Source organism: Arachis ipaensis, chromosome B7, assembly GCF_059453495.1.
Source record: "Arachis ipaensis isolate K30076 ecotype BB chromosome B7, ASM5945349v1, whole genome shotgun sequence".
Taxonomy (NCBI): Eukaryota; Viridiplantae; Streptophyta; class Magnoliopsida; order Fabales; family Fabaceae; genus Arachis; species Arachis ipaensis.
In genome coordinates, this window is record NC_142442.1 from 122453361 (window position 1) to 122478170 (window position 24810).

Here is a 24810-nt window from a genome sequence, read left to right on the forward strand (position 1 = left end):
TTTGTATCCCAATGGCTTATTACTCCTATTATTATCAACCAAGATTATCTAACTTCAATGCCAATTTACAATCTCCCTTTAGGGTACACATCCTTTGTAGTTACTACATATTCCGTAAGACTGCGAGAATTGGATTGGTCAATAAGTCAGTAAAGTGATTAGTTCATTAGTTCAATAGTTTGATTGGAGTTTTATCGAAATTCAACCGATTTAATTAAATATTAAATAAAATTATTAAATATATAATTTCAAATATTTAAGAAACATCATCAATCATCAATATAATTATTTCAAAAAATTTAACAAAATATTATCAACTATCATCCATCAAAATTTATCAAAATTCAAGAGATCAGTAAAACACCATGACAAAATTATCCCAGATTCATTAAAATCAACAATCAATAATTATTCCAATATCATAACAATTATAGAAACCAAAAACTTAATACAGTTAACACAGAGGTAGCAACAACACTATTCTTCCCTAAGTTCTCCCAAGTAATCAGCAACTTTCATCAATCAACAACAAAAGTATAAAACATGAAAATCTTCAAAAATAATTTCTTATAATTCAAAAATAGAAAAAATTAGAGAAACCAAAAACAAAAAAAATTAAATAATTAATCCAAACTCAGCAATCATATCACCACCAACTCTAACTCAGAAATCAGAACACAACAAACAGTAACTCACCCCAACTCAGAACGCAACAAATAGAAAAAGAAATAACAACTCAAGAATTAGATTTTAGATTTCAGTAACTCAGTAAAATTAACAAAATAAGCAACCATAAATTAAAACAAACATAGAGTTGAATCATTAAAAAATAGAAACTCAAAATCATTGAAATTAACAAAGAAAAAAACTGAAGCAGAGCTACCGACGACAGAAAAACCAAACTGACGCCGATGGAGGAATGAAACAGGCGGCAAGGAAGGAACGAAACTCAACTACCGGCAAGAGAGAAACGGCGAGACAAAGATGAGGATTGAGCAAACTGACCAGCGATGGAGGAATCCAACTGACCATGCTTCGATCTGCAAGTCCACGATGATGAAGACGAAGACGATATAGAAAAGATGGCCACGAGCTTCGATCTGTAAGTCCAAAGGCGACGACGTGGAGGAGAAGATGATGGATGGCCAAGAACTTCGAGCTGACCCTCTGTCTGTCACTACCGGCGGCGAGCCACCCTCTGGCTGACGAGAAGAGTTCGACGATGGCAGAGGCGGTGGCTGTTGTTGCTGCTAGTTGAGAGAGAGAGGGGATGCTGGGTGAGAGATAGGGGTAGTGCCATAGTGGGTTAGGGTTTTTTGTGGGTTAAGGCTACAAGTACTATTTATATGATCCATTTTCTTTTTTTTTTAATTATAATTATGAAAACTATTAAAAAAATTGGCCCATTCTACCACTTTTTCGGTTTACTACCGGTTTGACCGAGTTTTTTGTTGATTTTTTTATGAGGAAGTATAGGGAGCCAATGGAATATCTGTACAATGTGTACAATGGATGTTTAGGGATGTCCGATTCAGTATTAGAGATATAACCATTAGTGTTACCTTTTCCTATTAGCTTAAACTTTTGGGATGAGTGGTTTCATGACATGGTGTCAGAGCTCTAGATTCGAAAGGTCAAGAGTTTGATCCTTGGTGAACCCCAAAATCAGCTTTAAGTTTTTGGGATGAGTGGTTTCATTCATGACATGAGATGTTTATTATCCCTGGTACTCGGATGGTTATTCTGGATAGTATGAATGATGTTCATTTTTTAACTCATAACCCATTGTACACATTGTACAAATATTCTATTGGCTCCTTAACAGAATTTTTTTATAGAAAATTTTTTACGTTAACTAGACCGACTAGATGACCGATTTCTAGTTAACTCGGTCAAACCAGCCAGTCCAGTTTGATTTTCAGAATACTGATATTCTAGTAATATTACAATGACTCACAATATTGTTCAACCCAATGTTTAACATTTCTCAGACTTTCCCAAATTATCCTATTGAAGGAGGCATGATAATAGGGATTCATCTTTCAGTACTCAATTCTAGCAATATGCTAACTTTTTCTACACAAATTTATTCTATCGTGGCATCATCTTTACAATCAGAATAGTTTGACCCAATTCCTATTACTTGGGATGCGATTTAGTGCTCCACAGTTGTTTGGAGTATTAAAACTCCTCTTAAAAAGTTAGGATTAAGTTACAATTTTGTAGTTTAAATAATATTTTTTTGGGTAACAGTTTAAATAATGTTTGGGCTAACGTTATTTTTTGGTTTTTACTTGGCCTGTTTTAGGCTTCTTTTATTTTTAAATTTCTATTGGATCTTTATAAAATTATAATAGAAACAAAAATTAAAAACTTCTTAACAAAAAAAATTAAAAACTTTAAAAAGTAAAAAAGACAAAAATACTTCTTTATAGTAAATTTTTAAAAAAAGTATAATATGTTTTAATTAATTGAAAAAAGATAAAATATTTTTTTAGGAATTAGAGTTGTTTCTTTTTTTTTCCAAAGATAGGGAGATTCGAACTCGCAACCTCTTGTATGAGTATAGGGAGACTATACTATTTGAGCTATAACTCATTGACAAGATTATGGTTGTTTGATTTTTAAAAAATAAAATAAATTATGTATGAATGTAAAAAAGATAAAATTATTCCTGTTGAAGATTTAGTTTAAACTTTTAAAATATCAATTTAAAGTTTAATTAAAAAGACAAAAATATATTTTTAATATTAATGTTGTTTAAATATATTTAAATTTAAAAATTTGAATTTAATATTAAAAAAATTAAAATATCATATTTAACATAAATTTTAAAAAGACCAAATTTTTTTTAGTATTAATGTTATTTAATAAAAATTAAAATGTTAAATTTTTTTTTGTCAAGGCCAGTCACCCAATCCAACACAAACAGAGAGACCCGAAAACCCCACTCCACTCAACGCCTAATACCATCTTCTTCGTCACTGCAGTTCGTGCACCCTTGAAGCAAGATTAGGATTGGTAGAAAAAGTTTTGATGTGGTTTGTTCCCCAACACTCTGGTTCCACAGTCATCTCTGCTCCTCCTTGGTCACATGTAATCTTTCCTCTGTACTGGATTCAACCCTTCCAGTGATGGCGATGCTTGCTCCACCTTGGTTTCAAGAGGTTCATTCAGGCGTATGGGTCTTGCCTTCGGCCGACGCCGCTGCTTGTCTTCTGTGGTTCCGTATTGATTCCCTGATGCTACTTGATCTCCATCTGCAACGGCTTTAAGTCCCTGACGTTTTAAAATTGCCTCAATGTTGTCTTGCCGTTAGGAATCTGTTAACAGAATTGACGACGAGACAAAATTGAAACGATTTTGAAACGTTAGGGACGTAAATAGGACGAAAACGTTGGGGACAAAAATAATACATAGAAATAAATTTTAATTTTGTCCTTCAATAATATCAATTTTTTACGGTACATAGTTATTCAATTATTTTTTAATCACATCTAAGTAAATTACACTTAATTACATTACTTTCATTCTAAATAAATTTATCTTTTTTTATAATTTTACTCTTAAAGATTTTTACTCTTAAACTTTAAAGAATTTTGACACGTTAGAGACAAAAGATACATATTAATTATTTAATTTTTTGTTCAACTAGATGGGACGCATAAATGATATTTACTTATCAAGAAAACAAAAAAAATGGAAACACCTACATTTTTGCATTCATCCGGTATACAACAAAGGGTGGAGCTATAAAGGCCATAGCGGAAATGAATAGAATAAGGCTACGAGGTAAAGTGGTCTCGGTAGGAGAAGCTCGGTATCGACGTACAAAGGAAGCGACGACTACTCAGAGACACCAGGTGGCGCCTGCCGTTCAAAATATGGCTAAGGTTCTAACGCAACAAGAGGTTAGCCAAAGGGATCTAGGGACTGAGGTGAAAGAGCTGAGGAAAGAGGGGAAACAAGGGGACCGTCACGGCAATGGGTGGACGAAGAAGATGGAAGTTCCTGTGGCAAAAGAGAACCTGGTCTGGTTGCAGAGGAGTCTAACAGGCGGTACGACTAAGGCTGTTGACTATAAGTCTCTGAGGGCCATGATAGGCAAGAATTTACCGTAAGTCATGGAGGTACGAGAACTCGGAGCTTACAAAGCTATCCTGACGTTTGATAGCATTTTAAGTGCGGAAGAAGCCCTTACATTTAAAATGAACAATATCCTGAAGTTCTTCCATAGCGTCTGGAGATGGGATGAGGAGGAGTGTAGTGAAACCCGAAGGGTATGGCTAGAGTGTTTTGGTGTCCCGCTACACACGTGGTCTGTGGAGACGTTTAAGATGATTGGTAGTCAATGGGGCGAAGTTGTTGGGTGCGACGAAGCCACAAAATCATGTCTGTCCTTCAGTGTGGGGCGGATACAAACTGACACTTGTATTATGGATATTATCAATGAGTGGATTCACATCACTGTTGGTACTAGTGGGTTTGACGTCCTAGTTAAGGAGGTTGGGCAGGAGAGTTATGGATCGAAGTGTCAGCTCGAGGATGTTAGCACTCCTGGTCTCCCCAAAGCATTCGAGATTTTGGGTACGAGTAGGTTAAATTCGATAACACTGGTAGCAAGCAGAGATCCGGTGGTCGAGGGGCTGATAGCGACGCCAAGAGAGGAAGAAGCTGAAAAGGCTAGTTTGGTAATTCCCATTAACATTTTGAATGAGTGGAGTTATTGTAATTTAATTGAAATTAATACGGGGAAGGTAACAGAGGATTCAGCTAAGGAGGGAATAGCAGATTTCAAGGGATGTCATGATTTACTCATTGATGCAGAATCTGAAAAAACGGTTAGTTGGGATTATGGGTTTGATGGGCTGAATTTTGGTGGATTTGGGAGAAAAAAACAAAATCATAACGGACTAAATGGCTGGCCCAATAATCCATCAGGTGGCACAAATGGTAAGGGAATGAGATTGGGCCGCTCTTCATCAACAGGAGGCCCAGCGACTGATGTGGAGGGCACGGAAGGATGAACTAGGCGCCTGGGTCGGGTCGGGCTGCCTCCAGACGGGTGCTCTCCATCTCCTAGATCGAGCGCCGCAGCACACGCCTGCCTTGGAGGAGAGAACCTGGAAGTTACGGACGAGACTGGGCCACGAGGGAAGAGAGGCGGACGAGCTGATGAGCAAGATTGCCGACGAGCTGAGCGTGAGGCGACTGACGTCGTGACGGGGAACTGTGAGACTGAGCTGGAATCAACGGACTGTCTCCCCAAGCCTTCAAAGAACTTTGCGATGGTGATGGTAGGAGTTGGCTTCTCCAGGGTAGATGGGGATGAGAGACAGACCCAGAAAACGATGCCAGCGCCAGGGAAGGATAATGCAGCCGACGGGGAAGAGATCCTAGAGGTCGGTAACGAAGCTTTAGCAGACGTTATGCCCCTGGCTACTGCCAGACTTGAGAAAGGCGGTGGCGATAATGGGCCTGGGATGGATGCCAGCAACGGGAACAAGGGACTCAGTGATATGAAAACTCTGGAAAGAGAAGAGTAGATGATTGAAAACAAAAGGGCATGGGATCTAGCAGTAGAGTCCGGAGCAGTGCAGTGCGATGAAGATGACGACATAATGGCGATTCTACAAGAACAGAATGAAGCACTTGCTCAAAAGAGGAGGTTGGCTAAGCAGAAAGAAAAGGCGTGAAGATGCAGACCGAGAAAGCTAAAAAAGGTGTGTACTAAAGATTTAAAATGATTTTTAGCTCTTTGATTGTTAGGGGGTTAGGGGGGATTGGTAAGCTGAGTATGGTTAAAGAGCTCAAAACAAAACAGAAGCTGAATATGTTAGGGTTGGTTGAGTCTAAAATGTTAGTTGTGACTAAGTTTAATGTAGTACGTATTTGGTGGAACGATGCTGTAGGGTGGGAGTATGTAGGCTCGGAAGGCACGTCAGGGGGGCTGGTGTTAATGTGGGATATTATGCTGTTTAGAATGAATAATTGCTATAAAGGAGAGAGATGGTTATGTATTGAAGGAGTCCTATTGAAAAATGATTTTCCTTGTGCTTTCTGTTTGGTATATGGTGCTCATAATAGAGCAGAAAAACTTGTTGTGTGGGAGGAATTGAGCTTCATAGCTGGTGTATGTCAAGTACCGATATGCTACATGGATGACTTCAATGAGGTTATACAGGTTGAAGAGAGGAAAGGACAGGATAGGTTAATAGTGTCTGCAGAAGATTTCAAGTGTTGGGTACAAGATATGCAGCTAGTGGACCTACCGTTGCATGATCGTAAGTTTACCTGGTTTAGAGGTTGCTCCTGCAGTCGCATTAATAGAGTCCTAGTGAGTGTAGAATGGACGGAGGAGTTTCCAAAGATTCTACTAAAAGGGGGACCAAGAGGCATGTCAGATCACTGCCCAATTATAGTGGAAGATACCATATCTAGAGGTGGATCACGACCCTTTTGTAGCTTAGATTCCTGGTTTACACATGATGGTTTCCTAAGGATGGTCAGGGAAGAATGGAGGAATCTTGGTGAGGCACGATTCACAGATAAGTTAAAGACTTTAACAGTACCTCTGGAAAGATGGCATAAGGACAATTTTGGAAACATGGATAAGAAAATTCAGCGTTTTAAGGATGAAATCAGGAAGTAAGACGAGTTGGCAGGAAATGGAGTTTATGATGATACAGTGGAGGCTAGAAGGAAGGCACTAGTGAGCTGTTGCAAGCAGTGGTATGTCAGAAAAGAAGTACACTGGAAGCAGATGTCGCGATCTAGGCATGCAAAAGATATGGATAAGAATGCTAGGTACTCCCATAATTTGGCATCGGCAAGAAGGAAGAACAATAGACTTGATGCTCTGGTAATTCATGGTAGGCTAATAAGAAATCAAGCTCGGATCAAAATTGCTATCAGAGATTTCTATAAAGATCTATATCACCAGGAGAGATCACCGGTAGTGGATTTTAGGGACAGTCTGGTAAATCGGATTGATGAAGAAGACTCGATAGCTCTGGAGAGAATACCAACAATGGAGGAGATTAGAGAAGCCGTCTGGGATTGTGAATCTTCCAAGGCTCCAGGGAGTGATGGGTATAACATGAATTTCATTAAGAAGTGCTGGGATGAGATTGGTGTGGAATTCATGACAACTGTTTTGGACTTCTTTCGATCGTCACGGTTACCTTCTGAGGCCAATATTACTTGGGTGGCCCTAGCACCTAAGTTTACCGGAGCTAAGGAGATCAAGGACCTTCGGCCGATCAGCATGGTTGGTTGTGTATACAAAGTAATTTCCAAAGTGCTGGTTAAGAGGATGAGATCAGTCATGCCAGGTCTAGTAGGGGAGACCCAAAGCACATTTGTGAAAGGGCAGAAAATTCATGATGGAGCTCTTATTGCATGCGAAACAGTGCACTGGCTAAAGAGTAGAAAGAAGAAAGCGGTAATTATCAAATCAGATTTCCAAAAGGCTTATGATCGGGTAAAATAGAGTTTTGTGGATATTGTGCTACAAAAGATGGGCTTTGGTTGGAAATGGAGGACATGGGTGAAGGAGTGTATTAGCACAGCTTCTATGTCGATCTTGGTAAATGGCTCACCATCTAAACCTTTTAAGATAGAGAGAGGTTTGAGACAAGGTGATCCACTATCTCCATTCCTATTTGTTCTGGTTGTTGATGTGCTGCATAGGATGGTAGGGGAGGCAGTCAAAAACAAACGTATTTTGCCGCTGCTGATTTGAAAGGACAATATAGAGTTATCACATTTACAATTCGCAGATGACATTATATTATTCTGTCCACCAGAGGAGGAGACCATCAGAAACTATGCCAGGCTGCTAAGGTGCTTTGAGATGATGTCAGGGTTGACTATTAACTTTGATAAATCAAGTCTAATTCCAATCAATTGTGAACAACAGTGTACCTCCAACATGTGCAGCTACTTGGGATGTAAGGAGGCCAGTCTTCCAGTAAGATATCTTGGCATTTCTCTAGGAGCAAATCCAAGACTAGTCAGGACTTGAAAACCGATTATTGACAAGGTTGAGGAGAAGCTCAGCTTGTGGAAGGCAAAACTACTCAATAAGGCGGGTAAGCTTGTCCTTATTAAATCTGTGCTAAACAGCTTGCCGGTGTACTACTTGAGTCTGTATAAGATGCCGAAGGCAGTGTCAGACAAGTTGATCTCGTTGCAGAGGAGATTCCTGTGGAGCAAGGAGGAAGGTAGGAATGGTTTGGCGTTAGTTAAGTGGGAGTTAGTTCAAGCCCCTGAAAAGGTGGGTGGGTTGGGGGTGGGTGATGCAGTAATTAGAAACACTGCACTTCTTTTCAAGTGGTGGTGGCGATTCTCAAAAGAGGAGTGCCCATTATGGAAGAAGGTCGTGTGTTTTTGCTATGACTTGAACCCCAATGTGATGTTAACGGCTCAGACATTACCGGGTAGAGGGGGTCCATGGAAGGATATCTGTCAGCTGCAGATTAGGGATACTGATGTGAGAGATAAGATGATTGCGGGATTATCTATGGAGGTGGGTGACGGAAGGAGGACTCGATTCTGGGAGGATGTCTGGCTACAAAGTGGTTCGCTAAAGATGAGTTTTCCGAGGCTTTTCTCTATTTCAAACCAAAAAGGATCTGTTATAGGGGATTGTGGATTTTGGGATGGGTTAGAGTGGATCTGGAACTTCCAGTGGAGGCAAGAGTTATACCAATGAAAGTTAAAACTAGTGGATCAATTATATGAAACTTTACGGCCTATTAAGCTAGCATATGATAAGCAAGATAGAGTTGTGTGGAAATTTGACAAGGAAGGTATTTTTTCAACTAACTCATTTGTGCAGGTAATGCAGTTGGAGTCCCTCCCGGAGAAAATTACCAGCTACAGTTTTACCAGAAACATTTGGAAAGGTTTGGTTTCACCACGAGTGGAGTTATTTATTTGGTTTACTTTGATAGGGAGAGTGAACACCAAAGAAAGATTGCATAGACTGGGAATTGTTGAACATGGTGATAATATATGTGTTCTATGTAAAAAAGACGTTGAATATATACATCACTTGTTTCTGGGCTGTGAGTTTACTTGGCATGTGTGGTGTCTATTGCTATCTGACTTTGGGAGATTGTGATCTATTCCGGGCTCACTAAAGGAACACTTTGAGAGCTGGACAGGTGTTGCTAGAAGGAAAGGAGACCACAACAAGTAGCTCATATGTTTCTTTTTGGTTATTTGGAACATTTGGCTAGAGAGGAACAGGCGAATTTTCAAGAACATGGAAGGAGGTGCAGAGGAGGTGTTCCATAAATCTGTACTCTGTTATAGAGAATGGTGTAGTTTGGATCCCTTTTGTTGTTGATGACAATGCCGGAGATAACATTAGGGACAGATTTCTATTCTTTTTTTTACAGGTTCCTTGTTTGTTAGTTTTTTCTCGCTCCACTGAGTGTGTTGAGCTTCCTTGTTAAAAAAATAGAATACCTTTTAGAATACTGTGCTAATGAACATTACAATATTGATAATGTCTAAACATTAGGGGAGTATTGTATCATCCACCCTATTACTTATACTAAATTACTCCCACATCTCATTCAAAATTCCTTGGTAGTTTCGGTCCCAATAAAACTAGTTGAACTAACTTATCTCAATAGATTTTATACCCCCAAAATATGACAACCATGTAGGAGCTATGGGACACTCCACAAAAAATTGTGGAGCCTTAAAATATAAATTGCAAGAGATAATTAATGCTAAATAGTTAAATTTTAAAGAAAATAACCCTAATATGAATCAAAATCCTCTACCTAATCATGGAGGTCAAACAATGCCATTGAAGATTCAAGAGAAGAGTTGGTTATTACAGCAACTGAAGTCAAAACCCCGATGAAGTTCACTCTCCAAAAATTTTGTGAATTTGAGTTAATGCCAATTTCCACTACATCTACTTCAATAGAGGTGGAGGGAACAACTTGATTCATTTATGAAAAACTTCAACATTCATTGAAGAAAACAATAAATTTAGACAAATCTACCAACTTTAATTGACAGAAAGTTGATACAAGTCAGTTATATTGAAAATGATGTAAACACGATTAATGGGTCAACTAATGATGGAATAATTCAAAGTACCCTCGTGAGGAAAATTGCTTTTCCACCAAAACCTCTAGGCTATGTTTGGTTGGAAGGAAAGAAATAAAGAGGAAAAAAATAGAAAAGAAAGAAAGGAAAGGAAAGAAATTGAGCGGATTTTTATTTTCCTTAGATGTATTTGGATGAAAGGAAAATAAGAAGGAAAAAATGTTATAAAAAGATAATTTTACCCTTATATTATAAAATATATTGAAAAAAGTAAAGGGATAATATTGGAAGTAGAGAGAGAGAATTAGTTTTCTCTCCATTTTCTTTCCATTGTTGGAGGAAAAAAAATTGGTGGATCCCACCAATATTTTTCCATCTATTTTCCTTCTTCTCCTATTTATCTCCTCAACCAAACAAGGAAAAATAACTATTTTCCTTCCAATTTCTTTCCTTCCCTTTTCTTTCCTCCCATTTTCACATCAAACAAACACACCCCTAGTGATCTACGATACCAAGGGTGATCCCCACCTGCCCGAAAATATTCCAAAGGCTATCACAATACAAGTGCCAAATCCTTTCCCATACAAGGACTCTAGAGAAATTTTATAGAAATACAATGTCAAAGTAATTAAGATGATTCTCTTAATGCCACACAGAGTGATAATGGAACTCATACAATTATCAACATTGGTGGGGTAGGTGAAATAACTTATAGTGGTTATATATATATGCTAGAGAAATTACTGAAAGGTCAAGAGAATGAGGTGAAAAATATTCACAAGGAAAAAGATTAATTGGGGAAAATTCCTACTAAAAATGATGAAATAGAGATCTCAGAAAAAGATGCTTGTGAGTTGTAAATTCTTTAAATTTATTAAACAAAGCAAGTATCAAATGGTTGATTAGCTAAATCGCACTCTAACAAAGATTTCACCATTATCTCTTCTGATGAATTTGGCACTCCATATAATGGCTTTCATGAAAGTGTTGAACCAAGCACACATGTCTCATGACATACCTATTGAAAAATTTGATGGTATAGTTAACAATATTATTGGTGATAATTTTATCCAATTTTTGGACGATAAAATTTCCTTTGAAGGAAGAGGACACGTCAATGCCCCTCATATATTTGTGAAGTGTCGAAATCACGTTATGTCAAGAGTATTAATAGATAATGGCTCCTCTTTCAATGTGATACCAAAATTCACACTTGACAAACTACTATTTGATAACTCATACATAAGGCCAAATGCAATGGTAGTAAAGGCTTTTGATGGTATGAGAAGATGTGTCATTGGAGAGATTGAAAACCCATTCCAAATTGGTCCATGTACTTTTAACGTATTATTCTAAGTAATGGATATCACACCTACTTACAACTACCTCTTAGGGTGTCATGGATTCACTCTGCTAGGGTAGTACTGATGCGTGAGCATCTTATACCCTTTTTCTAGTCATTTTTATATTGTTTTTAGTTAGAATTTTATTACTTGTACTTGATTTTACTGTAAAAATCACCTTTGGATGCTACTTTGAGTTTTTCTTGTGTTTTTATGGTTTTAGGTGAAATTTGGAGCAGTTTGAATAAACCTAGAGCAAGAAAAAAAATGCTGGCAGCTCCCCCCTGGGTGCTGAACGCGCACCTGGCGTTCAACGCCAGCAGGGGGCATGAGATCAGAAGCGCTTCCCCCTCTCTAGCATTCAACGCCCAATCCTGGCGTTGAATGCCAGCAAGCAGCTCGTTTCACACATCATTGGGCCTCCAAGTAGATTTAGCACTTATTAGTTTTATCTTATTTTATATTTGTAATATTTTATTTTAAAATAATATCTTTTAGGTTTAGCATTTATTATTAGGTTACTATTTAAAGGAGAAGATCAATTAGGTTAGAATCATCTTCCTCCTGCACTTTTCATAATCTTGTTTTCTCTATAAGTTACGAGCAGCTAAACCTCCTGGTTAAGGTTAGGAGTTTTGTTGATTTCTATGGATTAATATTATTGCTCTTCTATTTTAATATATGTTTGTTTCAATTCTAAGGTATGATTTCGTTCTTAAACTAATGAAACTGGGTAGAACAGAAGTATGACCTTTTTTCTACATGGGTTTTTGTGATGCTCGAGAGAGATCGCTTGAACCACAGCTTGATACACGCCTCCTAGACGGCTAATCCACAACCTGTTGGGGACAAGGAACATCTGTTCAGCCCGAATTTAGGGTGATTAGGGCCTTTGTGGTATAAACTAGTTTTCTGAACTTCACCCTCCAATTCGAATTAAATGACCACATGAGTGGCATTTGATGAGGATTAGAGGAGATTAATCACTAAGGGATTAGGGTTAATCACTTATAGTTTTCCATAGAATGAATCATTCATTGTTAAAATAGTTAGTAAGAAGTTTTAATCTGGAAAGATAAACATCTCTGAGACCTTAACTGTTTTCTTATCATTGTTTTACATCAAACCTTTTATTGCTTTCTTTATTATTTCGTCTTATGCGCTTTCAACACAACCATCTTTTACTGTTTGCCTGACAAAGTCCAACAGGATAACTATTGCTTGCTCAGTCCGACAATCCTCGTGGGATCGACCTTCACTCACCTGAGGTATTACTTGGATGACCCAGTGCACTTGGCGGTTAAGTTGCGCGAGTTCTAATTTTGCGCACCAAATTTTTGGCGCCATTGTCGGGGAATTGTTCGTGATTGATAACTACCGGTTGTCTTGTTGCTTAGATTATGTATTTTTACTAGTTTTTGTATAAATTGATTTTCTTTTTTATTTTCGATTCCTATCTTGTTTATTTTTCTTGATTTTTGATTTTTATCTTAGTTATCTTTTCCTTGATTTTCGAATATTTGTTCTAGTTATCTTATTTTTATTTAATTTCAAATTTTAAGTTTGGTGTCCCGTTAGTATTTTTCCTTTCTTTTTAAATTTCGAAAATTTTTTTAAAAAATAAATCCTTTTCTTTTTAAATTTTGAAAGTTTTAGGTTAATTCTTGCATTCTTATTTTTGAATTTTTTTTAGTTAATTGCTTACTTTATCTTACTTTATTTCTTTTTAGGATATCTCACTGGGAGCTTTCTATACTCAGACATAGAGACTCCCACTTTTTCTTTGTTTCTTGTTGTTTATGAGCAGGAACAGGGACAAAGAACCCCTTCTTGATCTTGATCCTAAACCTGGGAGGACCTTAAGGTGACATTTATAACAAGCTAAAGTATGCAAAGCCGAAGAAAATCTCACGAAAACTTTTGAGAAGGAAGCTGAAGAGACCACTATGGCTGGAGGGAATCCGAACGCTGAGGAGCAAGCAAGGAAGATGCTTGGCTCATACACTGCACTCACTACTGACTTTTATGGGCGCAATATATCTATACCTACCATTGGTGCCAATAATTTCGAGCTCAAGCCTCAACTGGTCACTCTGGTACAATAGAACTATCAGTTTCATGGATTCCCGCAGGAGGATCCCAACAAGTTGGTATCTGATTTCTTGCAGATCTATGATACGATCAAGACGAATGGAATGAACCCTGAGGTCTACAAGCTCATGGTCTTCCCTTTTACTGTAAGGGATAGAGCAAGGTTGTGGCTGGATTCTCAATCCAAGGAGAGCCTGGACACATGAGACAAGGTGGTCACTGCATTTTTGACCAAGTTCTTTCCACCTTAGATGTTGAGTAAGCTGAGAGTGGAAGTCTAGACCTTCAGACAGAAAGAGGGAGAGTCCCTCTATGAAGCCTGGGAGAGATACAAGCAGCTGATCAGGAGATGCACTCCTGACATGATTTTCGAATGGACCAGGCTGGAGATCTTTTATGATGGCCTCTCTGAGATGGCCAAGATGTCACTGGATCACTCTGCTGGTGGTTCACTACACATGAAGAAGACGCCTGAAGAGGCGATTGAGCTTATTGAGATGGTTGTCAACAACCAATACATGTACACTTCTGAGAGAAACCCTATGAACACTGGGACTACTCAGAAGAGAGGAGTCATGGAAGTGGACACACTGGATGGCATTCTGGCACAGAATAAACTTATGTCCCAAAAAATTAGCATGATCTCTCAACACTTAAGTGAGATGCGGGTTTCAGCTGTTATCCCTCAAGATGCACCCTATGAAGGAGATGTTGGTGACATTGGTCAGCCCACCATGGAAGAAGTGAACTACATGAAAAATTCCTCTCGAAATACCAATAATGATCCCTTTGCAAATGCTTTCAATCAGGGATGGAGAAATCACCTTAACTTTGGGTGGAGAGGACAGCAAAGGCCTCAACAAGGCTTTAACAATAGTCAGGGTGGAACCAATCAAAGTAGGTTCAATAACAGACAGTTCCAACCCTCTTAGCAGTAGATGGAAATGTCCAAGCATAGCCTCTCTGACTTAGGCACACTGGTTTTCAACCTCTCCAATACCACTCATAGTTTTATGCAAGAAACCCGGTCTTCAATTAGGAACTTGGAGATACAATTGGGTCAGTTGAGCAGCAGGATACTTGAGAGACCTCCCAACACTCTTTCTAGCAACACAGAGGTAAATTCAAGGGAAGAGTACAAGGTCTTCACTGTGGACAAGGAGGAGCAGGTTGCTGAAGATTTGAAAGAGAACAAGGCTAAAAAAGAGACTAGGAGTGCACTTGTACACACGCCCTAGTAAAAATGAAGGAGCCTTGATGGGTTGAAAAATGCCGATTAAGAAATTTTAATAAAAGCGGCGTTGTCAGTATAGTCTTAACCGACGAAATTTCCACTACCAACACTACAACATTTTGGGTCTATGGCCACGGTTTTTTTGGTCACGGTAAAAAATCGTGACCATAGACCATAGAAGGTCTATGGTCATGGTTTTTTACCGTGACTAAAAAAAAGCTATGGTCACAGTTTTTGGAAAAAGGGTGACCTAAAAGGGTCTATGGTCACGATTTTTTGGGGTGACCTAAAGGGGTCTATGGTCACGGTTTTCTGGGATGACCTAAAGAGGTCTATAGTCACGGTTTTTTAAAAAAGGGTGACCTAAAAGGATCTATGGTCACGGTTTTGGTGGTCTATGTTTGCGGTTTTGGGGGTGGCCTAAAATGGTCTATGGTCACGGGTTTTCACCGTCACCAAAAGACATCTATGGTCACGGTTTTGAGGGGTGACCTAAAAGAGTCTATGGTCACGGTTTTTAGGGTGACCTAAAAAGGTCTATGGTCACGGTTTTGGGGGGTGACCTTAAATGGTCTATGGTCACGGTTTTTTAAAAAAGGGTGACCTAAAATGGTCTATGGTCACGGTTATGGAGGGTGACCTAAAGGGGTCTATGGTCACGATTTTGGGGGTGGCTTAAAATGGTCTATGGTCACAGTTTTTCACCGTGACCAAAAGACATCTATGGTCACGGTTTTGAGGGGTGACCTAAAAGAGTCTATGGTCACGGTTTTATGAAAGGGTGACTTAAAGGGGTCTATGGTCACTGTTTTTTTTTGGGTGACCTAAAGGGGTCTATGGTCACGGTTCTTCAAAAAAGGGTGACCTAAAAGGGTCTATGGTCACGATTTTAGAGGGTGGTCTAAAGAGGTTTATGGTCACGGTTTTGGAAGGTAACCATAAAGTACGGTTTTTCAATCTTTTTTTTAAAACCCCTCCCCAATTCTTGGCCGGTTCAAATGAAACGATGCCGTATCGCTTAGAGAACATTCAGAAAGCATGCGTCTGCCCCCAGTCCCTAGAGCTTCCTTTCTCCCTATGGTCCAGTTGTCTCTCCACTGTCCAACCGGTCGCTTCCAACCCCTCTATACACTTGCGAATCACAAGTTTCTCTGCATCGATCGTTGCACGTTGTAACAACCCGATTTAGTAATAGAAGAACTATATGTAATTTAATTTATGTAATTTTTATTATGAATAATTTATGATTTAATTCAAGTTTTTATTTTCAAAAAATAATTTATTAAAAATGACTAAATTAATTTTATAAGTACTTCAAATTTAAATTAATTAATATTTTTGGCTAATTAATATATTTATTTTATAATATAAATTAAAAATAATTATTTTTATTCAACAATATATTAATAAATAATATTTTTAAAATATTTTTAGTAAAATATATTTAATTTAAAATTATTATTCTATTCATTAATTTTTTCAAAATATCTATTTTATCCAAAAAAAATTTATAAAATTCTTAATTTTTAATCTTAATTTTCAAATTGAAAATTACAAACCCTAAGGCTAATGTCCTGAATCCCTATTCCAAAATACAAACCCTCAAACCCCCCGCCTCCCTCTTCAACGTAACACACGCATACACCCACGGAAACGCAGAGAGAGAAAGGGAAAACGGAGAAGGGAAGAGAGGGGAGAGGAAGGAGATGGCGCTGGCGGGACAGGCAGCCGCCGTCACCGTCGATGCTCGCAAGGAAGAGAGGGAGAATGAGGGCGATCGAGCTGAGGAGAAGCTGAGAGTGAGAAGACGCAAAGAGGAGGAGCCGTCCCGCACCGCCATTGCGTCGCCGGCACTGTCACGCGATAGCGGAGAAAGCCGTCGCCGTCACCGCTGGTATGGTCGGAGTCGCATTCGTCGATTGAAGGTGCCGCCGTCGTAGTGGAAGAAGCCCAGAGAGAGAGATGAAGAAGGCCCGAAGAGAGTGAGCGTCGCTGCCACCGCCATTGGAGATGAACCCAGTTGTTCTCTTGCTGCCGGAGGTATTGTTGTCACTGCTCTGGCTCAATTTTGTATCGTTACCGTAGCTGTTTGGCTGTTGCTGAGGTTTCCTACCATCACTGGAGCTGCCGGAGAACCACCGTGGTTGTTGCCTAGGAAACGGAACGAGTGTGGGGTTTCCTTCCCTGTTCTTCAAACAGGTTTCAATTCAACTTCTCCTTTGGAATTTCATCTATGTTTCAGTTATAACTAGTATTTTGCTTGAGTTCATTTGGTTAATTGTCAGACTCTATGACATGCTTGTTAATGGCTGATTTTGCTGAGAATTGACTGCTAAAATTATTTGCAATTTCTTTTTGTTTATGGATATCACTCTTGGAGCTGTTTGGAATTATTTGATTTGAATTATTGACTGTATTTATGATTCGCTGCTTTACTGCACGTTTTTATGAATATGTTGCTGGAGATATTGGGTTAATCGTGTGATTGTGTTGAGAAATTGGAAATACTCTAAGTTGCTGACTGTTTTGTTGGAAAATTGCTGCTGTTAGTTGAGTTTAGGTTAGAATGAGGAATTTCTGGTTAGAATTGGATATGTTGGATTGTCTGCTTGTGATTTACTGCACTTTAGACTAATTTTTGCTGATAAAATACTGTTGACATTGCGGGATTATACGTGGTTACGCTGGTTTTGGTGACTTTTGATGTTGAAATTATTTTGGTGATGTTGATTGCATTAATTAACTGCATTAAGGTTGTTTGTGCTATAAACTTGTTGCTGTTAGTTGGATTAGAGTAGAATTAGGATTTTCTGATGTTAGTTCATACATAGATAAACATGTTATGCTTCTTGAGTTGAATTTTAATTTGTTTGGACTGGCTTGACTGAACTGCTGTTGAATTACTGAGGTATGTTGCTGATTTGTGCACAATTGATGCTGATTTTGTGAATGGAGGTTGAATGAATACCTGGTTGTGATATTTGATTTGTTTAATGCCTTTGCACACTAAGTGTTCGAGAAAAAAAAATGTCTCAAAAAGTTTTCAATGAAATTTTTGGTTTAATGCTTGAAATCAATGTTTGTTTGCATGTGATTGGTATGCATTGATGTGAGTGTAAATGTTTATTCTTGATTATTTGATGGATATTGATGCTGAATTTATGTTGTTCTTGCTGATATTACTGAATTCATGTGAAAAGGCTACTGATTTTAACATTATTCTTCTTTATCTCATGTACCAATTGTTTGATTATATGCCTCTATGCCTATTTTGCATTTTGAATTGTATGTTGTAGCTACCATATGATTTAGAATGTTTGATTTTCTTTGGCATGATTCATTGTTGAGATGAATATTTGTAGCTACCAATTCTTTAGCAAGTTGTAAATCTTACTTTATACTGTTGCTTATAATTATTCTCATTTTCTTTCCTTGGCATTATTACACTATTACTAGGGGTGGCAAAACGGGTCGAGCCCGTCGGGTCAATCCGCTAAACCCGCTAAAAAAGGCGGGTCGGGCTAGGATTTGGAGCCCGCCAAATTAAAAAAATCCGCCAAATTGGAGGGTTTTGGCGGAGCGGGGCGGGCCGGTCTGCCGGGCCGAAGATTTTATTTTTCTTTTTTTTATTAAATAAAAGAGTGATTACTATTATAAAATTAATAATTATAGAATTTTTAAACACTTTTTTTTTCATTTTTTGTTTTTATTCTTCTTTTAGTTATTAACTTTATTTATTTTATTTTACAATTTCGTATATATGCTCAAATTATGTGACTTATTTTTTAAAATAAAAATGATTCTATTGACAAATATTATTTTGAACAGTTTTATTGAAGTTAAAAATTAAAAAAAAATAGTAAAAAAATTGTATTATAATTTGACTATTTTTTATTTGTATTTGATTTTTTAATTATTATTTTTGGTTAATTTTAATGAATTTTATTTTTCAAAAAAAAAAAAAGAGTCAAGCGGGCTAGCCCGCCAACCCGCCAATCCGCCATAAAGCGGGGCGGGCTAGCATTTTGAACCCATTTTAGTTGGTGGGGCGGGGCGGTTCGCCCCGTTTATGGGGCAGGCCTAGGCGGGGTGGGGAGGGTTGGGGCGGGCCGGCCCGCTTTGCCACCCCTAACTATTACTAGTACTAGGGTGAAATCTTACTTTGAGCAAATTTCTAACAGAAAATATAGACTGAAAGTTGAAACTAATAATTTCATAATTTGCCATCATCCATTTTAAGTGTGGATGACTTGTTCAAATCACAAGATCCTCTAAGGTATGGGTTATGCAATGATGAGCCTTTATGTTTGGGAGAAAAACAATAAGGCTATATAACTAAAGTGGAGTGGATCTTGCTCTTCATAATTATAGTGATAGTAGTACCGTCCTACAAGCCAGGCTAATAAGTAATAATTGAGTTGCTACAAAAGTTACTGTTTTTCTTTCTTCTATTAATAACTCAGACTAATCCTTGATGCACTACAGAATGTGCTGAGGAGATGTAGTAGCCTGCTGCTGTCAGGTAATGTATGGCATATTTGACATAACTTAGTAAAATATATTATTTAGATTTACTTTATCTGATATAATAATTGCTATAAACTTGTTGGTTGTGATTATATATGAGACAGTAACTAATTCTATTAAATGGCGGAGTCATTTAGAGCTTTAAATGAGAAAATTCTAAGTCTACATGCTTTAGCGATTGGTAACTGCTTTTTTCTCAAAATAATGCAACCAATTTTTACTTTGGATACAACTTTTAATGTATACATATTCATAGTTAAACCCTTCTTGGATTGTATACTTAATTATCATACAAAAACCATGACTTAATCAAAATTGAAATTGAAAAGAGATAATTTATTAAGGGGAGCAGATTCAACTCAGCCAAACATTTATTGAGTTTAAGGCATGTATACTATTTCTGAAAAATGTACCCAGGTAGTTGTTTCATTTTAAGTATATTCAAAATGAATAAGCCTTTTGAAAATAATCTGAAGTAATTACATGTTGCACTATGTTTATTTGCAAGTTATTCTTTCTATTAGGCCAAATGCACATAAAATGCAAAATAAAGAATGCATTGCAGAGGCTAAAAGTGTTTTCCTATAGTGATATTTAGTTAACCTATAATTGATTTATAAAGTCAGCTGCATTAGCGTGTGTAGAGGCTGATGTGTTTTCCTATTATCCATCGATGTCTTATTTGTAGAAAGGTGAGAACCCTGTAGAGGAAGCCAAGAAAAGCAACCATGTGCAGAGAAAAATCAAGAAACGCCAGAAAGATCGTAAGCTTGATCCTCATGTTGAAGAGCAGTTGTGGTGGGAGATTGCTGGCTTGCATTGCTTCTCGACCTGATCAATGTGGCAGGGATAACGGGTAATGCATATAACTATTGCTTGTCTGGGTTGTCCTGAATTTTGTCTAATTTGATTCTTGATTTGTTACTTATTTCATTCCTTCTTGAATGCTGCAGCTATATTTTGGAAGGTAAAGAGCTTGAATTTTATATGTAGAAAATCCAGAAGAATGGAAAGGGTGCTGCCTCTATTCTCATACTTGTATTTTGGATGGGATGGAATAGGTCTTATAATGACTTTAGTTATCTACATGTAATATTTTGATGTGTTGTGTACTTTTTGAAAAGAGATTTTATCTGGTATTACATGTAATGGACAAATTACACTCTATTTTGATTTGTGTTGTTTAGATTAAAAATATATCTAGCTTATAATGAAACTCTTATGATTTAAATTTCTTGAATTTCTTATTTTTAGATTTATTTGGTGATTATCATCGTTTTGGGATGTGATTATGCTTTAAAAAAATTAAATCTCATAAAACAAAATAGGCTATGGTCACGGTTTTGTGGGGTGACTATAGATAAGCTATAGTCACGGCCAAAACCGTGACCATAAATAAGGCTATGGTCACGGTTTTGAGGAGGGGTGACCATAGAAGCTATGGTCATGGCCAAAACCGTGACCATAGATAAGGCTATGGTCACGCTTTTAAGGAAGGGTGACCATAGATATGGTTATGGTCACGGTTAAAAACCGTGGCCTAAAGTGTCAGAATTTGAAAATTGTAACCGTGATCATAGAAACCGTGACCATAGGTAAAAAAAACCGTGACCATAGACCTATGGCCATGGCAAAATAGGCTACGGTAAAAAACTGTGACCATAGGTCCAAAACCGTGACCATAGATCTATGGTCACCCTTTTTACTAGTTATGGTCACGGTTTTTTACTGTGATTATATGCCCTTTTTTTTAGTGCAATTTAATTTGTGTCACAATTAAGATTAAATAATTGGGAGTAGAATTCCCAAGTTGTTTCCCAAAGAGTTGATACAAGGTGTAATTTTTTTGTCAGAAATTTTCTGAGAAATTTTAGAATTGGAAACGGAAAAATAAATGGCGATCAATTAAAGCAACAAATAATGACAAGAGGTTTTAGATATTTGAAATAAAAGGCCTAGGCTAAGAGAAGATTAATTGGAGTTTCTATCCTTGTTGACCTTCCTAGGTATAATAGTAAAAGGTTGTTGCTTCCACTTAGTGATCCTCTAACTAGTAAAGGAAAGTTAAGAAGGTAACACTAACTCTGATTCACAAGTCCTAATCACTTCACAGGGAAGGATTAGAGTTAGTGAAAATTGAGTTAGCCAACAATTTTCAATTACAAATTAATACTTGAGTATTCCAACTCAAGGGTTTCCAATTAATCAACTCCAAAGCCAAGTTGGGAGCTCTACTCCATTAACATGAATGCTATTTTTACAAACATGTAAAGGGAGTAGATAGAAGACATGGTAATTAAAATTAAATTAATAAAAGTAAATTTGGAGCTGATAATTAATTGAAAGAAATCAAACAAGTAATGGAATTAAATATAAAAATAGTTCATTGCATCAATAAATTCAAAATTAACAAAATCCAAATATGACCACAAGCAATTAAATGGAAAACAAAGAGTAGAGTGATAGGAAGGCAAACTATAACGATGAAGACTTCAATTGAAGGTAGTAGCAGCTCTCTCAATATCCAATCAAAAGCCAAAAACTAAGAACGCTAAGAACCCTAGAAGAAGTAGTATTTTCTCTCTAAAATTCAAAACTAAACTAAAACTAAGTGAAAGTGAATGTATGTTCTGTCTCAGCTTGCCTCCTACCTCTAGAATGTGTTTTTGGGCTGAAAACTGGGTCCAAAATAGCCTAGAAACTGCCCCCAGCGAGTTCTGATAAGTGCAGCACGTGACGCTCTGTCACGCGTACGCGTCCCTGGTTTTCTGCGCTTGTCACGCGTACGCGTCGATGTATGATATGCCAATTCACGCGAATGCGTCAGCCATGCGTGTGCGTCGATCCTCACTGCTCAGCTCCTTAGATTTTTGTGTTCCTTCCACTTTGACATGCCTCCTCTTCATCCTTTAAGCCATTCATGCGCTGTAAACCTGAAAACACTTTACAAACACATCACAGCATCGAATGGTAAAAAAAAAAAAATTAAAAATTAATAATTTTAAGGCTTAGAAAACATATTTTCAACTATATCACAAAATTAGGAAGGAAATGAAAAAATGCAATTTACATGGATAAGTGTGAGAGAAGTTGACACAAACCCACTCAATTCAGTCTAAAATATATCATAAAATAGTGGTGCATCAAGCCTGAATCACAACTCCCTCTAAACATTCAAAAGGAGACCGAGAATGAGCAAATTGCTCAATTCTTGGCAGTCTTCAAGAAGTTACAAGTCAAGATTCCTTTTGCTGAGGTGTTAGAGAAGAAACCTCCCTATATGGCTTGTTTGAAAAATGCAGTTTCTGAGAAGAAAGCCCTGAGGGGAGATGAGTTTGTGGTGCTGACCAAGGACTGCAGTGCACTAGTGCAAAAGATACCTCAGAAAATGTCAGATCTTGGAAGCTTCCTGATTCCCTGCACTATATGGACCATTACATTTGAAAAGGCATTATGCGACCTCGGATCAAGCATAAATCTGATGCCCCTCTCTGTGATAAAGAAGTTAGGGATTTAAGAGGTGCAGCCCACAAGGATCTCACTGAAGATGGTAGACAAGTCCCTGATGCAAGCATTTGGAATGGTGGAGAACTTCCTTGTAAAGGTTGAAGACCTTTACATCCTTGCAAAATTCGTGATACTTGACACTAGAGAGGACAAGAATGACTCCATCATCCTAGGAAGGCCCTTGCTAGCTATCAGGAAGGCCTTGATTGATGTCGAGAGAGGAGAGTTGGTTCTGAGGTTATGGGAGGACCATATAATGTTTACCGTGCCCAAACTTCAATCTCTCTCGGATAAAGGAGGTACTACCATACAACACTTAGTGTTTCAACCTTCTCTCTCAGTGGAAAGCCACACAGATCCCCTTGACATCAAACCTAAGTTTAGTGTTGGGTATTCACCACCCACAATTGAAGGAGGAGGTATCAAGAAGAAAGTACCCAAGGGCTGGAGGAACAAGAAAATTCCTACTGAAGACTTTTCACCTGGAATGGGAGTTGTCTTTACAAGAAATCCAGTCATACCACACACTGTAAACAAAATCCTATCTCTGGAGCATGTTGAATTAATTCATGAGAGTACAGGAAGAAAGTTCACTATGAAGGGTGAAGATCTGAGCCCCTGATGACTTGCATCATCTACCCTTTTTCTTGCATAAAAAGAACCATAAAAGAGCATAATCTCATTTGATCATTGCAATTCATGCATTATTTGATGAATATTATGGTACATTGCTTTGAAATGGGTTTGTGCTGAATTTCAGGTGAAAAAGACATCAAAAAGGGGAAGAAAACAACAAAACAAGCTGGGCGTCTGAAACTGGCGTACCACTTGGAGCAAACGCCACAAAAAGATATGGGCGTGGAACGCCAGGAACTGGGCATGGCACGCCAGTACTAAATTCCAGAAAGGATCCTCAAGCTATCTATATGGGCGTGGAACGCCATGAACTGGGCGTGGCACGCCAGCTATGATTGCTAGAGGAGCATGATTGAAGGAATTGCATGGGCGTGGCACGCCAGAAGCTAGGCATGGCACGCCAGTGTAATTTTCCAGAGAGTAATAATGAAGACTACTAAAGGGGCATGGCATGCCTAACCCATCACATACTATGGGCGTGTCACTTGAACCATGGGGCGTGGCACGCCAGTTCATCCATGCAGAAGGGATCATCTCTTGGGCGTGCCACTTGAAGAGCCAGGCGTGGCATGCCATGCTGAAAAGTATCACACTGAAAGGGCGTGCCACTTGAGCATCAACGCGTGGCACGCCAGTACAAGATTCCAGAGAGCAACATTGAAGACCCAAAAGGCTGGGTGTGCCACTTGGTATCGAAGGCGTGGCACGCCAGCTTCAAATTGTCACTTTGGCGTGCCACTTGAAGAGCCAGGCGTGGCACGCCAGCCACTGGACCAAGGCAAAATACTGGGCGTGGCACGCAAGTTATATTTTCCAGAGGAGGAGTTAGGAGGCCAACCATATGGGCGTGCCACTTGGTATCGAAGGCGTGGCACGCCAGCTACCATTTCTCACTTCAGCGTGCCACTTGAGCCTCAAGCATGGCACGCCAACATCACCCATCAACAAGAAGAAGACCTGGGCGTGCCACTTGAGTTCTGGGCGTCGCACGCCAACGAAGGAGCCAAGCACACAAATGCGCGTGGCACGCAAGACCCTGGGGCGTGCCACGCTAGTTCAACTTTCCAAAAGCAAGAAGAAGAGGGAGAAGGACTGGGTGTACCACTTGAGGTCGAAGGCATGGCACGCTAGGCTACAAAAGTGCTTAAAGAACCCTGGGCGTGCCACTTGGGCTCGAAGGCGCGGCACTGATGAGCAGATAATTTATACCCTTTTTGGCATTATTTTTACATAGTTTTTAGTATCTTTTAATTAATTTTTATTATATTTTTATTAGTTTTTATTCAAAAATCACATTTCTAGACTTAAATATGAGTTTGTGTATTTTTCTATGATTTCAAGTATTTTTTGGCTGAAATTGAGGGACCTGAGCAAAAATCTGATTCAGAGGCTGAAAAA

The 24810-nt window shown here is 38.4% G+C and overlaps 2 protein-coding genes across 2 annotated transcripts; both read left to right on the top strand.

Annotated features, from left to right (window-relative positions):
* The first annotated feature begins 5546 nt into the window (after positions 1-5546).
* Positions 5547-6652, top strand: LOC107607576 (uncharacterized). Its single transcript, XM_016309511.1, has 2 exons — positions 5547-5668; positions 5770-6652. Exons 1-2 carry the CDS (start codon positions 5547-5549, stop codon positions 6650-6652), a joined length of 1005 nt encoding a protein of 334 aa, XP_016164997.1.
* Positions 6653-16307: 9655 nt separating this feature from the next.
* Positions 16308-20500, top strand: LOC107610091 (uncharacterized). Its single transcript, XM_088492696.1, has 4 exons — positions 16308-16941; positions 19228-19264; positions 19958-20125; positions 20223-20500. The coding sequence occupies exon 1, from the start codon at positions 16449-16451 to the stop codon at positions 16680-16682; it is 234 nt and encodes a 77-aa protein (XP_088348822.1). The 5' UTR covers positions 16308-16448; the 3' UTR covers positions 16683-16941; positions 19228-19264; positions 19958-20125; positions 20223-20500.
* Positions 20501-24810: the final 4310 nt, after the last annotated feature.